This window comes from Rana temporaria, chromosome 7 (assembly GCF_905171775.1).
Source record: "Rana temporaria chromosome 7, aRanTem1.1, whole genome shotgun sequence".
NCBI lineage: Eukaryota > Metazoa > Chordata > Amphibia > Anura > Ranidae > Rana > Rana temporaria.
The window spans coordinates 96,596,101-96,610,730 of NC_053495.1; the positions used below are offsets into that span (position 1 = coordinate 96,596,101).

General features: G+C 45.0%; 1 protein-coding gene across 3 annotated transcripts in view; it reads right to left on the reverse strand.

The window, feature by feature from the left end:
* C7H1orf112 (chromosome 7 C1orf112 homolog) overlaps positions 1-14,630 on the reverse strand; it is a 414,829-nt gene that overhangs the window by 144,467 nt on the left and 255,732 nt on the right. For all 3 annotated transcript variants that reach the window (XM_040359710.1, XM_040359708.1, XM_040359709.1), the window contains one exon: positions 1,636-1,749. In XM_040359710.1, the coding sequence (XP_040215644.1) occupies positions 1,636-1,749 (114 nt within the window). The remainder of the gene's footprint in view (positions 1-1,635; positions 1,750-14,630) is intronic.

Below are 14,630 nucleotides of genomic sequence, written 5' to 3' on the forward strand. Positions count from 1 at the left end.
CCGTGCCTAAGCTGTTTTTTTTTTTGTTGTACCTAGCATCCTACATCCAGTGGTCAAGATCAACTAATCTTTGACATGTCCTAAAATGAACAGAAGAGAAAACACATTACAGACAACCATTATAATAAATAACGATGCGCTAAAAACAACCCTCTATTAATGCACAGTGTGTGTGTTGGAAAGGTAAAAACATAACATTTTATAAATAAGTACTCCGCGCTACAATAAGAACATATAATTAGCAGCCTGTGGGTAAATAAATAATCCGTGCTCCAATATACACAGCAGCCTGCGGTGATAAGAAAGTGCAAAAAATGCTCTGAAAACAAGACACTCAAGAGAAAAACCACCTAAAGATATGAGTACTGTCCACCTCACACTTGGGACACTTGAACACTTGAATATCCACATTAATAGGCTACAGTCCTGGGCAAAGTCAAACTGTATTCAGCTGTAACTCAATTTTCTGTTGTTTTCAATGGTGCTCATATGCAAGTGATGTGTAATTCACATATATAGAAAGAAAAAAAAAAAACAAATCATTGCGCAATGCTCAATCCACAAATCAAATGAAAGGACTTCTATACTGCAGGTAGTTCCACTCACATTTGGCCAGAAGCATACAGCGCATAAAGACACTCAGTCATGTAGGCGAATATCTCCTCACTCCATGAGTGGTGTGTTCAAAATGAATAAAGGGTTGCTTGTAGCGCATCATTATTCATTATAATAGTTATTTTTATGGTATCAGATCACCATTGAATGATTGCAGCTGAAATAATTTGTTCATCTTTTATTATCACCTGACCTTAATATTCATTTTAGCGTGTAAGTATTTTCCACTTTTTATTACATTACAGACAACCACCTCCCCTGCCAGCGAACCTCTCAGACAGGTTATTGGCAGTGTAAATTGAATTATTGGACTGAATTGGCCTGCTTCGTCACTTCAGAAAAGTTCTCCCCTAAGGTATAAGTCAGAAATGTTTTCATAGGGAAACCATTCGAGATACACATTCATGTTAGGAAAAGGGTCACAAGTAAAAATCCCAGTCAAACTTCATAAAAGAAAATAGCTCTAAAATGTAGTGTAAAACTTTAAAGCAGAACTTCACCCCAAACAGAAAGGTCCACTTTTAATAATCCTCCCCACCTAGTTTTGGCAGGTACTGGCTTCCACTTCTGCTGGAAACACCTAGGCGATTACACTGGAAGCTCACCCCCCCCCCCCCCCCCCGGAAACCTCCAGGGATGCGTCACAGGTTCCAGGTGCCTGCGAGACCTTTCACACAACACAGCTCACGCATGCAGTGGGGAGCCAGCTGTGATCCCTGGACAGGGAGCCATAGCTGGCTGCCCGCAATAATTGTACTGGCACCGGGGACCCGGAGATCAGTGGAGAACCGGCCCAGGTGAGGATGCGCTGGATCCCTGGACAGGTAAGAGTCCTGTTTATTAAAAGTCAGCAGCTATAGTAGTAGTACGTAGTTGTAGCTACTGACTTTTTTGTTTTCTAGTGATTGATGATCCTCTAAGAATCAGACGAAGAATGTTTCCACCCATCTATGATCATAATAGCTTGCTACAAAAGTCTAAATTTTACCATAAAACTTTTATACATATTGAAAGGTTTACCTGGGCTTCCTGTGGAATCTGAATGTTTGCTAAGCTGGATAAAAAGTCCAGCACTGACAATTTTATCTGTGCAGGAGAGTCCGCTTGACACAAAGAAGGGATTAATGACACAACCTAGAATTAGTAGAAAAAAAAAGTTAGGTAAATCATTCCACTGTAGAAAGCACTAGAGACCTTTACACTGCTAAACTAAAAGAAGTCTAATATGCATGCAAAATACAATCTGTGTATCTTTAATCCTTCATAGGCCTATTTAACGTTAATTCAAAATTAAATTTACAGGCAATTGTAGATGCTTTTTTTTCCATAAAGATTTTATTGAGAACAATATTTTAACAGATATCACAGAAATATCGACAGGAATAATAGAAAAACACAAAGACCAAGGAGCTCCGGCTCCACATAAGTTACATATTATGCAATCTTGGTAAGGCCCAAACAGCATTCTTAGTATACAATATGATCATCATCAGCTTATGTAACAAAGGAGATGTATACCCAGCTATCGATGAAGGATCATGCTAGTGTGGGTATGCTCAAAATGCTTTCAGATCCGCTTAAAAAAAAAAAAAGTAATAAAAAATAAATAAAAAATAAATAAAAAATAAATAAATGTCAGGGCCTAAAGGCTAAACGCATCTCGAAGCGAATGTCTGAAGAGGGGGTGGGGGAACCACCAGCTACCCTCTCCGTCTATTTCAATTTGGGAAAAGAACAAACTATACCTCATACCAGACACTATTCAGGACTACGTCGCAGACTCCCACTCATCCAGCATTCTGTATGAGATTATGGTATTCCGCAGAGTTCCCGAAATTTAAACCAGTCTTCCCAGACATAGGAAAAGCTGGAAATGCTATCTTGTGCAGTATATATCAGCTCCTCTATCGCTGCAATGTGGTTAATGCGTGTCACCCATTCTTTCATAGATGGTGGCACTGCGGCCCTCCAGTGAACGGGTACACAAAGTCTTGCTGCGTTGATCATATGGATGGCCACTGAGTTGCGATACCTTTTCTTGGATATTTGAGAGATGGAGAAGATACTGTGCTGGTGAAAACTTCAGGGGAAGCGAGGAGACCGCAGTTGTCACATCATGTACCCCGCGCGCCAGTATGGTTGAATTAACAAGCATTCCCACCAAACGTGGAGGAAAGTACTCAAGGCCTGCCCACATCTCCAGCACCGATCCGATACAGTCGGAAATAATTTGTGGATGAGATCCGGTGTCCTGTACCACCGTGTTCTAATCTAGTACCCATTCTCCTGGGTGTTCACATTTAGCGATCCTTTATGTATATACCAGTGAACCCGCTCCCAGCTCTTTGTCTCAATTGGTCTCTCTAACCAGGCCTCCCAAAAGGCCTGTTCCGCATGCATAAGGTTTTGTGAACAAATACGTACAGCACCGAAATCACATGCCTCTGAGGGGCCTGGGCCAGAGCACAATGACTCAAACACCGTAGATGATTTTGTAAAGCATCCTCTGGCCCTCGGGTTATCAAGAAAGTGCTTTATCTGGAGGTAAGCAAGTAAGGGGAAGAATTTAGTGAGGGACAGCGACGCCAGCTCTCTTAGGGTAAGGAACCTATCCCCGGGGAAGAAATGTTTGGCCAACATATCCATATGTGGCCATACGTTTGCCAAATAGGATCTTTCCAGCCCAGGTTGAAAGTCAGGGTTTCCTCTAAGGGGAGTTATTCTACATGCTGTAGCCGAGGTTGCATATGTTCCACATGCCTTTGCGAATGCCGACAGAGTTGCCCCTACCAGGGGGTGAGATTGGACACAAGGCGTCCAGTGTTTCTTGGAAAACCAGGGCACTTTCCCCAGGTCAGCTCCTGTGATCAAACTCTCCAGGTGCACCCACCCTTTATGGCGAGCATGCATTTGCCAGTCCACTACTCGAGTTAGATGCGTAGCCCAGAAATGCCTCTGTATGTCTGGGAGGCCAATACCCCCATCCAATTTCGGAAGCACCCGTTTCGCCCAGCTAATTCTCAGTGCCTTAGATCCCCACAGAAACTTCCAACATAGCCTCTTATATGTCACAAAGAAGGAAGGTGGTTTTGTGTAGATCGCGCCCCCATTCCTCGGGTCCCATATCTTTGATTTATGGAGCTACCATCAATTCTAAGAAACCACCATTGAGACCTTATCACCTTCAGTGGGAGCCTGAGCTTGGGATACAACTTGATCCAGAGGACTGGCAGATCAAATGCTCTAAGAATGTTCTCTTTTTGAAAACGCTTACAAAGTGTTTTATAGATGGTACTATACCCTGGCCAGATTGGCGAGTTTTATACCATCCTATTCCCTTTATGCTTTCGTGGATGCTCTCAGGAGGGTAAAATGGCGCACATCTGGTGGACCTGCCCCAGGGTATGTAGATTGTGGGATAGAGTTTATGCGTTGCTCCGCAACCTTTTCAACACCAATTTAAAGAGGGACCCTTTTGTGGAAACCAATCACAGGGCTTCTCCGCCCTGAACGCCAGTTGGTGGCACATGTTTTTACTGCAACTAAACTGACCATAGCAAGGGCTCCTCAGCTTTGTAGCAGCCTTGTCTGCGTATTATGGTTAATGAGAAACTTACTGCCGTGTTATTGGACACCCATGATAAATTCCTCCAGGTATGGCAACCCTGGGTGGCTCACAACCACCCTTCACGTTTTGATCCAACGTTACTTTCTCTTTGATGAGCCTCTGTTCACCCCACGCCGTGGACCCTCTTCTCCTATCCCGCTTTTCCTTTTTTTCCCTTTCTCTTTAGTATTTGCTCATGCTACTCTTCTAGCTGGTTCTCTTTCTTCTTTTTTTTTTAAAGGTAAATTTTTATTTTGAAATTTTTGTACATACAAAACAGACAATACAAGAAACACACATCCTAGGCGAACATCGCCCGGTACATCATTTTACAAAACTTTGGTAGCTGGTACACATTGAGCATTTTCATAAAAACGCACAGAGAAAGGTGGGAGAAAAACAACAGAATCGTTAATTTACTCACTTAGATCTATTCAACGGGCAGAGGTATCAGTCAAAGTTCAAGGAGCAGGAGGTATGGTACAACGGGCAGAGGTATCAGTCATCAGTCAGAGTTCAAGGAGCAGGAGGTATGGTGCTCTCGGAATCAACCCAAGAGCCCCAGACCTTCAAGAATTTTTTTGGACACCCTCTGGCCTCATATGTCATCTTATACAGCGGTATAGCACGATTGATGGTGGTGAGCCAAAAGGTAATGGTAGGTAAGGATGGAGACTTCCAGTGGAAGGTTATAGACTTCTTAGCATAGAACAGTACTATCCGCAGGAAGGTTTGCATATTCTTAGATATAGTCTCGTCATCAATGTGGCCCAGTAAACACCTCATCAGAGGATTACATATATTGGGTATCTCAGTCAGCGAGCTAATGAAGGCCGTGACCTCCGACCAGAACTTCCTAATCGGAGCACACTCCCACATCATATGAAAGAACGTGCCATCGGCCGCGCCGCATCGGGAGCATAGCGCTGAGGGGATTCTGCTCAGTTTGAACAGTAAGCATGGTGTGAAGTAGGATCTGTATAACAGTTTAGTCTGTATTACCTTGTCACGGGACGAAATGACAGAAGGGACCTGGAGGGGCAATACCTCCTGCCAGATCTCCTCCGTCAGTTCAGGGATGTCGGCTCTCCAGCTAGCAGCCGCTTTGCTCAGCCTTTGAGTCGTAGTGTGCAGGAGAGACCCATAATATGTGGAGACTAACTTGGTGTGCGAGGGGTCAGTTAGTAGTCGCTCCAGCCGAGAAAGCTGGACGACTATGTTACGAAGGCCAAACTGCGTTGCTGCAGTGTGGCGTATCTGTAGGTAAAGGAAGTAAGCCGTGCGTGGCAGATTATAGTCTCTACGAAATTCCTCAAAAGTACGAAACACATTGCCTGAGAACAGATGTAAAATAGTTTTTACCCCCCTTTTCGACCAGTATCCCCCATCCGATCTACGGAAAAATTCCGGAAGGTTCGGATTCCCCCACAGTGGAGTGTTCGGTGAGTATGTATTACTGCTGGAGGGGACTTGCAATTTAGTGAGTTTAATAATCCGTAGAGTCATAGCTATAATACTCGTTCCCTCCCGCCCCCCAAGGGACATACGATGAATCAAATTTTGCAGGGATTCATAGGAGGTGAGGATGGCTGCCTCCAATGCAGTGGCTGCATTGTTGGCTTCGGGGTAAAACCACCAGTGTACGTGGGCCAATTGAGAGGCAATATAATACATTTGAAGGCAGGGGAGGGCCAATCCGCCCTCCAGTACTGGTAACTGAAGGGTGTCCTTGGCAATCCTGACCGCCCCCCCTCCCCACAAAAAGGAGGTGAGGATGGAATCTATCTCTTTGAATTTATTTTTTGTGACATACACTGGCGAATTACCCAAAACATACAGAAATCGTGGCAAGAAAATCATCTTAAAAATATTAATTCTACCCAGTAATGTTAATGGAAGATTAGCCCAGGTTTTGAAAGTAGTTTTCAAGCGCCCTATGAGGGGGTCTAAATTAGTCTTGACATAGGAGGCCATGGGATGTTGTATTATGACTCCCAAGTACCGGAAGGAGCTGACTATCTGTAGTGGACAAGATGGTGGTAGCCGGACCGACGTCGCCTGGTCCATCATAAACAGAATGGACTTGTCCCAATTAACCTGGAATCCCGAAAAGTGGCCAAACCTCCCAATGAGATCCAGCAGGGCCGGGAGGGACGACTGGGGGTCCGACAAGTATATTAACATGTCATCAGCGTAGAGAGATACCTTCTCCTCTAGACCCCCGATCGTCAGCCCCGCGACTGCCCCACAGGACCTCACCAACGCCGCCAGAGGCTCTATTGCCAGCGCAAAGAGCAGCGGCGACAGAGGGCACCCCTGTCTGGTGCCTCTCTTTATTGGAAAGGGATCAGATATGGCTGCGTTTACTCTTAGTCTAGCAGTGGGCTTCGAGTACAGTAGTTGCACCCACCTGATAAAGGTATTGCCGAATCCAAACTTCGCCAGGACCTCCAGCAGGTAAGGCCATTCGACCGGGTCAAATGCCTTATGTGCATCTAAGGACAGAACGGCCTTAGAGCCCATCTCTTCATGGGTTGCCTGCAGATTAGTGAATAATCTACGTAGGTTGATGGAGGTCGATCGCCCCGGGATGAACCCGGTTTGGTCTGCACCAATAATGGTAGTAATGACCGTGTTCAGTCGCCGGGCAAGTACCTTTGCTAGAATTTTTACGTCCGAATTAATGAGTGAGATCGGCCTGTAAGATTCACAGAGGAGGTGATCCTTGTGTGGCTTAGGAATAAGGACAATCAGTGCCTCTGACATAGAAGGCGGCAGCTGCCCCGTCCTGATAGCAAAATCATACACCCTGCCCAGATGAGGCACAAGCAGATCCCTGTACTGCATATACCACTCGATGGGGAAACCATCCAATCCCGGTGTTTTGTTTCTGGCAAAGGATTGGATAGCCTCCCCAATTTCCTCAGCCGTCAGAGGAGCGTCAAGGAGTGTCGCCTGTTGGGCCTGAAGCCTAGGCAGTGAGATTTCAGAAAGATAGTCATCCAATTCCACAATTGTGTAATGTGCTCTAGTAGCATAAAGGGAAGAATAAAATGTGACAAAGGCCTCCATGATCTCCTTATTCTGTTCTACTACAATTCCCCCGGAATCCTTAATCCTAGGTATACAAGGCTGGTAGTCCGGTCTGGAGAGATACGCCAGGAGGCAACTGTTTTTATCTCCAAACTCAAAGATCCGCTGATTCTGATACAGCAGCTTCTTCTGAGTACGCTCCAAAAGCACCAGGTCCAGTTCCCTGGCCCCATGCTTCCAAGCGGCGTGTGTCTCAGGAGAGGGGGTCGCTGAATAAGCGGCCTCTGCCTCTCTGAGAGACCTCTCTGCATCTGTCAGTCTCGATAGCGAGGCCTTGCGCGTCTGACCAATGGCCGCAGCAAAAGAGCCACGTGTGGTGGCCTTAAAGGCGTCCCACACCATCGGAACCGAGGCGCTCTGCCTGTTAGTCACCCAGTAAGAACCCATCTCTGTCATACACTGGTTCACCACAACCTCATCCGCCAACCATAACGGGCTCAGTCGCCACACTCGATAGGAGGAGGGAGAGGTGCCCAGGGCGAGGTCCACCAACAAAGGGGAATGATCAGACACCGCCCTAGGGAGGTACTTGACCTCAGTCACCGAATTCAACAGATCTGATGAGACCAAACATAAATCAATACGGGATAAAGTACCGTGAGACTCAGAATGACAAGAATACTCCCTCCCATCCGCATGCTTCCACCTCCAGACCTCCACCAAGTCAAATTGAGTTAAAAAGGATCCCAAGGGGGTGGGAGGTAGTGTAGAGCAATGCAACCTATCTATGGAATTATCCAATACTGTATTGTAGTCACCCGCTATCAATAAGGGACCCTCCGCTATCGCCAATATGGAGTTCATTACCCGCTCAAAGAATACTTTAGTGAATGGGGGCGGAGCATATAAGCTAGTTACCGTATATGGTTTACCCATGAATTCCATAACGACAATCACAAAGCAACCATTAGGATCAAGCTTAACATGTTTAATGCTAACTGGTGCAGATTTGGCAATAAGGATGGAAGTGCCCCTGGCATAAGTAGAGTATGTGGAGAGCATAAGCGATTTTTGCCCGCTTAAGGGCCATTACTCTAGAGCCCTGGAGGTGGGTTTCCTGGAGTAGGATCACATGCGGATTATGACGTGCCAAATATTCAAACATCAACGATCTTTTCACTTTTGAATTAAGCCCCCGTACATTCCACGACACAAAACGTAATTTAGACATGAAAAAGCATGTAGTGTATGGCTGGAGGAACCCATTCCTCGCCGCACGCCGGGAGTGGCCAGAAACTGGCGCCCGACGCACCACGAGGGATGCGTACACTAAGGAGTAAGTCAGAAACATATAACAATGCTCCAGCAATACATAATATCAGGTGCATAGTAGCAAGGCCAGCTAGTCCGGCCCATAGATAGACATGCAACAACAAGTACCAGCATTTCAGAAAAAGTGCAAAAAACACAAAAACAGTCCCGAACAAAAGTCCCTGAACAGCCCAACCCACCCTAACCCTCCCGGCTCCCAAACCCAAACATATGAGAGCTTTGTTCCCAAAACCAAAATTGCAAGGCGGGGTGGCCATGACTCAAACCCCCCAACAACAATCCCTGAGAAGTGGTAGAGGTCCTTAGACGCTGGCTGCTGTCCGCAACCACACAGAACAAACATATCAGGTGATCCCGAATCAGGATGGAGGATTCAAAAAACAGCAGGTAAGGTGTTCAAAAAATGGGGGTAGAAAAGGCAAAGAAAATAATAGTAAATGCATCAGCAGGAACAGGATGACCACAGCCCTCCAGGCTGGACAAATAGTGTGCAAACAATGGCACAGGGGAGTACCCCACCACCCCAAAATATTTGAGAGAAGGGTTGTCAAGGAAAGTACACTCAGCATGTTCACTTTCAGTGTGGGGGCGACCTTCGGTCCTGGTTCCTGCGTTCCGGATGTCCCAGGGTGTCCACCCAGTGGGATGCCTCCTTAGGATCAGTAAAGAAGTAGGCCTTGCCCTGGTAGATGATTCTCAGACGAGCAGGATACAGCATGCCGTAGGGAAGCTGAAGCTCACGGAGCCTGCGTTTAATGGCAATGAAGGTGGCCCGTTGCTTTTGTGTGGCTACTGAGAAATCAGGAAAAATGGTTATTCCGCTTCCATTAAAGGACACTCTTCCCTTCTCCCTGGCAGCTCTGAGAACAGCCTCCCTGTCCCTGAAATGAAGCAGCTTGATAATCATGGCCCGTGGTGGGGCCCCAGGAGGAAGGGGGCGCATGGGGACTCTGTGTGCCCTTTCAATGGCGAATAGTGGCGAGAAGGTGGGAGAGCCAAACGTGGAGATCAGCCATCTTTCCATAAACATTTCTGGGGTCCTACCCTCAGACCCCTCTGGGAACCCCAGGAAGCGAAGGTTACTCCTCCGTAAACGGTCTTCCATTTCAGTGAGTCTATCTGTAGTGTGTTCTTGGGCCTGGCGCAGCTCCCTGACAGAGCCCTGCAATGGACGGATCTCATCCTCTAGTGTACTGATGCGTTGTTCAGCATTAGACACTCTATGGCTGAGGTTGTGGACATCCTGCTTCAGAAAGGATAAGTCGGTTTTAATAGAATCCATTTGAGTGGTCAGGGATGCATGGCTATGCTGGATGGCAGCCATGATCTGAGACAGGGATGGCTCTGTGGGGCCTACATCAGCAGCATCCATGTCAGTGTTCTCATGGTCAGAGTCCCTGGCTGGTGATATGAGGAAGGGGTCTTCTGGGCTCAGAATAGGGGGTGAACAGTGTGACTCACCCTTCCCCGCTGGTTTTTGCCTCGGTGTAGCCCTGGAGGAGGATGGCTGGCTGCATAAGCCTGCAGCATGGTGACCAGCACCATCTTTCCCAGTTTCACATGGTGGGGGCTGCAGGACGAATCCTGAGGCTTCCTCCATCGGTGGGCCGTATTTGACCATCTCCCGACGGGCACAAGGCTTCCTGGAAGCTGTAGGGATCGGTGGAATCCTCGGATGGCAATCGGTTCAGCAGGATTGAGGTAGGATTGTGTGCAGCATGGACAGAGCTCAGGCAAAGCACTTCCTCACATCATGGTCGTTGGCCACTCCCCCTGGTTCTCTTTCTTCTCACCCTCTCTCTCTTCACTCTCTTTGTGGCTCGGGCCCACAGGCTCGGTCCTGTTGGTCTTGGACACATAATGCGCTGTTTATTTTACAATTTGGTGAATGTTATTCTCCGTTATGTGCCTTTTTAAGTTTGTTTTCCTTTTTGCAATGTTGCACATTGAATAGCCATTTTGCTTTTAAGTTCTACATATACTCCGGTGTGAAAGCTGGTATGTAATCTAAACCAGCATAATGTCACTTTAGCAGAATGCATGAGGTAGGGACATCCTATTGCTGATCTTCTACGTCCGACCTTGGATTTATAGGTGCTGTATCAATCTCAGGACTACAGACTAACTTTTCTGACGCCGCCAGTTCTATACTTGTTAACCCATGGTGTGTCCACCACTGTTTTTTTTTCTGTTGATGTGTTCTCAATAAAACTCTTTGTACAAGAAGGAAGGTGGTAAGGAGATCGGGATTGTCTGTAAATTATACAACATTCGGGGGAGAACCATCATTTTCAAGATAGAGACACGTCCGAACCAATATCGTCTGCAAAAGCTGCAAGCCTATACTCCTTATGGTGTAATTTAATACCTTTTATATCAGGGTGCACCCAAAAGCAACGAAGGAGAGGTTCCAGTGTGAGGATATACAGGATGGGGGAAAGGGGACAGCCCTGTCTGGTGCCATTGTGGATAGCGAAGGCCTCCGACAAGTGACTGTTGCCCCTGGCTCGTGGAGTCGTGTACAGAACTCCAATATATGCCATCATTCTGGTCCCTAGGACCAAAGCCTCTAGGACCGAGTCCATGTAGTCCCAGGCCACTCGGTCCGCATCCATCGACAAGAAAAACCCTTTGTGTTTGGAAGAGGTCAGCCAGTGATGTAGGTTGAGGGCTTTAATAGTGTTGTCCCTGGCTTCCCTGCCAGGGACAAAGCCCACCTGGTCAAGACCCACCCACGCTGGGACATAAGCCAATCAGCTCGTAAGGATTTTTGGAAAAAAATTAACGTCAACATTTAGGAGCGAGATCGGCCTATAATTCGCTACGTCAGAGTGGTCTTTATTTTCTTTGGGTATCACCGAAATATATGCGTCCAGCAAGGTACTAGAGTTGCAAGGGGAACTTGATAATTCTAGATGCTTTTGTGTTTCCATCTGGACAAGTCACGGTCTCTTTACCCAAGAAGTTAACCACCAAAGCTCTACTCTTTGGGGATAACATTTTCCTATGGACCAAATGGATATGGCTGAGAGCAGGAAGATGCCAATACATCTAGAGAGAGAGAGAGAGTAGAAAATGTGCAAGTCTTATAGTAAACACCTACACCAAACACTGCTCTGTAAATGGGAGATTGTTATTCGGTGTGTACTATGTACACTTAAAACCAAGTTCTGGTTTGGTCCAACCTGCTGGATAAGTGGGTAAATCATTTTAAGGCAGGAAGTGCTCGAATGAGGGAGAAGCCCACTTAACAGTCAGAAGATGCGTAATGAGAATGGAAAAGGAAAGATTTATCACCTGCCTGTGAACTGTGATAGAGTTGTAAGTGAATCACAATTTTTTTTTTATACTTTTATAGAATGTGGTGTTCAGGATAAAAACAGACTCACATTTATTCAACTTCTATATATGCAACAGGTGCAAAAAGCCTTTACCGCCAATAGATCACTTTCTCTTTTCCTTGATCTCCCAGATAAACTTGTTCCTAATGCCCAATTTCTTTACACTTAAGCTCCCATAAACGGCCTCAATTTCAGCCAATTCCAGCAGAATTATCCAAAATTGGAAAATCGCCCTGCAAGCATCACCTGATTTGACCAAAGTCAATTTAAAAATCGAATGAGCCTGCTGTGAAATTATCGTCCAAACAGTGACTTTATCTTTTCAAACACAAAGAGAGCTTCACAACTGGGCCAGATCTAGCCTGTCCAATGTGGGGGTACAGTAAAAAATGCACCTCAGCACAAATCATTGCTATTCGACCACCCAGCTCAAATCCTCCCGCAAAAATCTCCCTCACACAAAATAATCCACCCGCCTAGCACAACCCCCCCCCCCAAATCCTTCCTCTTAACACAACCACCCACAATTTACTCTTCCCAGCATAAATTCCTCCCTCCTAACCGAAATCCCCCCAAATTTTCCCACCTAGCACAAATATATATATATATATATATATATATATATATATATATATATATATATAAAATCTAAGTGTGCAACCTTTTTGTCATATACTCATAAATTACATTAAATAATTTGAATATCAAACAATAAAGATGAAAAATGCAAAAATAAAAACATCAATATAAACATATCCAGTCCACAGTAAAAAAATAAAAAAAAATAAAATCCAATTATTTGTTTGATCTCTAGAACTTGAGATCCAATCGTTCTGGCAAGAGGCATGCGTTTATGTGGGGATGGCACCTTGCTAAAGCACCGTTTTTGTGAATCGCTCTTCATTAATAGAGCACGAACAATTGGACTTTTTTCATTGTGGACTGGATATGTTAATATTGATATTTTATTCTTGATTGTTTTACCTTTAATGTTTAATTATTTATTATTCAGATTTAATGTCATTTCTGAGTATATGACAAAAAGGTTGCGCACTTGTGTTTTAGATTGTAGTGTAAAAATTCATAATTACATAAAAGCAACCCAGAAGCTGTTCCACTCACATGAAAAAGTGCACACAGCACTATAACTATTCCATGAAAACACAGATCCAATAATTACAGTTTGACCAAACACATTCCATCAAAGTAATGACCTTTTTAAGGGTAGAACTATAAAACTTATCCATGGTTCTATTTATATCAGTCTTTAGGAGGCTGTTATAGTCCTGTGTGCACTTTTTACATGCGAGTTTCTGTATTGTTTTTTTGCATTTTTTTTATGCAAAAGGCATTTTGACCCGCCTGTAAATTCCATATTTTGAAGTACAATACAGGACACACAGGCAACGTATTCAAACATTATGGGTTACAAGCTTGTACCTTCAGGAGATTGGACACTGGAAAGCTTTTAAGGACATGCCTCCCCTATAACCCTACCCCACTCCGTGGGTCCTCAATGTTTATAGCAAGCAATACAGAGTAACACGGAGAGCTTGGGGAGGGTGGCCTTTGTCCTGTACTGTACTTCAAGATATGGAATTTACAGGCAAGAAAAAAAAACCTCTTATCCTAATCATAAAATACCAGACACAGGCAACTTATTTATACACCATGGGGCATTCCCAAGCAATGAACACAAAGGTTGGGTAACGACTACGCCAAAGGAGCTAAAAGGAGGTCTAAAAACAAAATGTCAAGGATAGGGTCAAAAACACAGTGCTGCTGCAAGAACCTTGCGGCCAAAAGCTACATCCGCACAATATTGGTGATCCATCTAGTAAAAATATGAACAGAAGACCTGGTGGCGGCCTTACACAGTTGAACAGAAGCTTGGGGCCTCAAAGCCCAGGACAGTTTTACAGATCTGGAGAGGCAATGTAAAGAGAATTCCTTTGGATGCTTAGGAGCACAAAGATGGAACACTGAAACCACCTTTGGAAAAAAGGATGGTCTTGAGTGTAAAACAACCTTGTCATTGTGAAATATGAGGAAAGGCTTCTTGCATGAAAGGGCTGCCAGTTCAGAAACACATATGACAGATATGATGGCTACGAAAAGTCTACTTTACTGGCAAGAATCTCCAAGGGGTTGTGATTATTCCTGCCTGTACTATGTGATCACTGTGATTAATCACACCTAGCAACACAATTGTACACAATGGATGGCATGAAAGGAAGCCATCCATTGCTTACAATTGACATGTGATCTGCTGTTATTAGTTACAGCGATCACAGTGTACCAAGCCAGTACACTGATAAGTCATCCGCTGTGTCCGATTTACACAGCCGGTGAAAGATTGACCTTGTGCGAGGAGCGTTTTGAGAGGACGTCATATGATCTATACCTGGAATGACAAATGTCCTCCCCAGCCATCAATTGATATGCTGGGTGGGAAGTGGCTAATATTCACAGCAAACTTCCCCATCCATGTCTCTAAGCTTTTTTTTTTTTCCCAAATTACTTTAAAAAACGCCCCTAGTGTCACTGGCCATGGCCATCTTGAATAAGGCCAGATAATTCATGCAGCATTTACTTCCTGGAATGCATCTGCCCTTAGCTCAGGCATGAGGGTGTGTTTACCGAGAAAACCAGGAAGTAACTGGAGAAATGTAACAAAAAAAAAATGAAAAGTAGTAAATGTA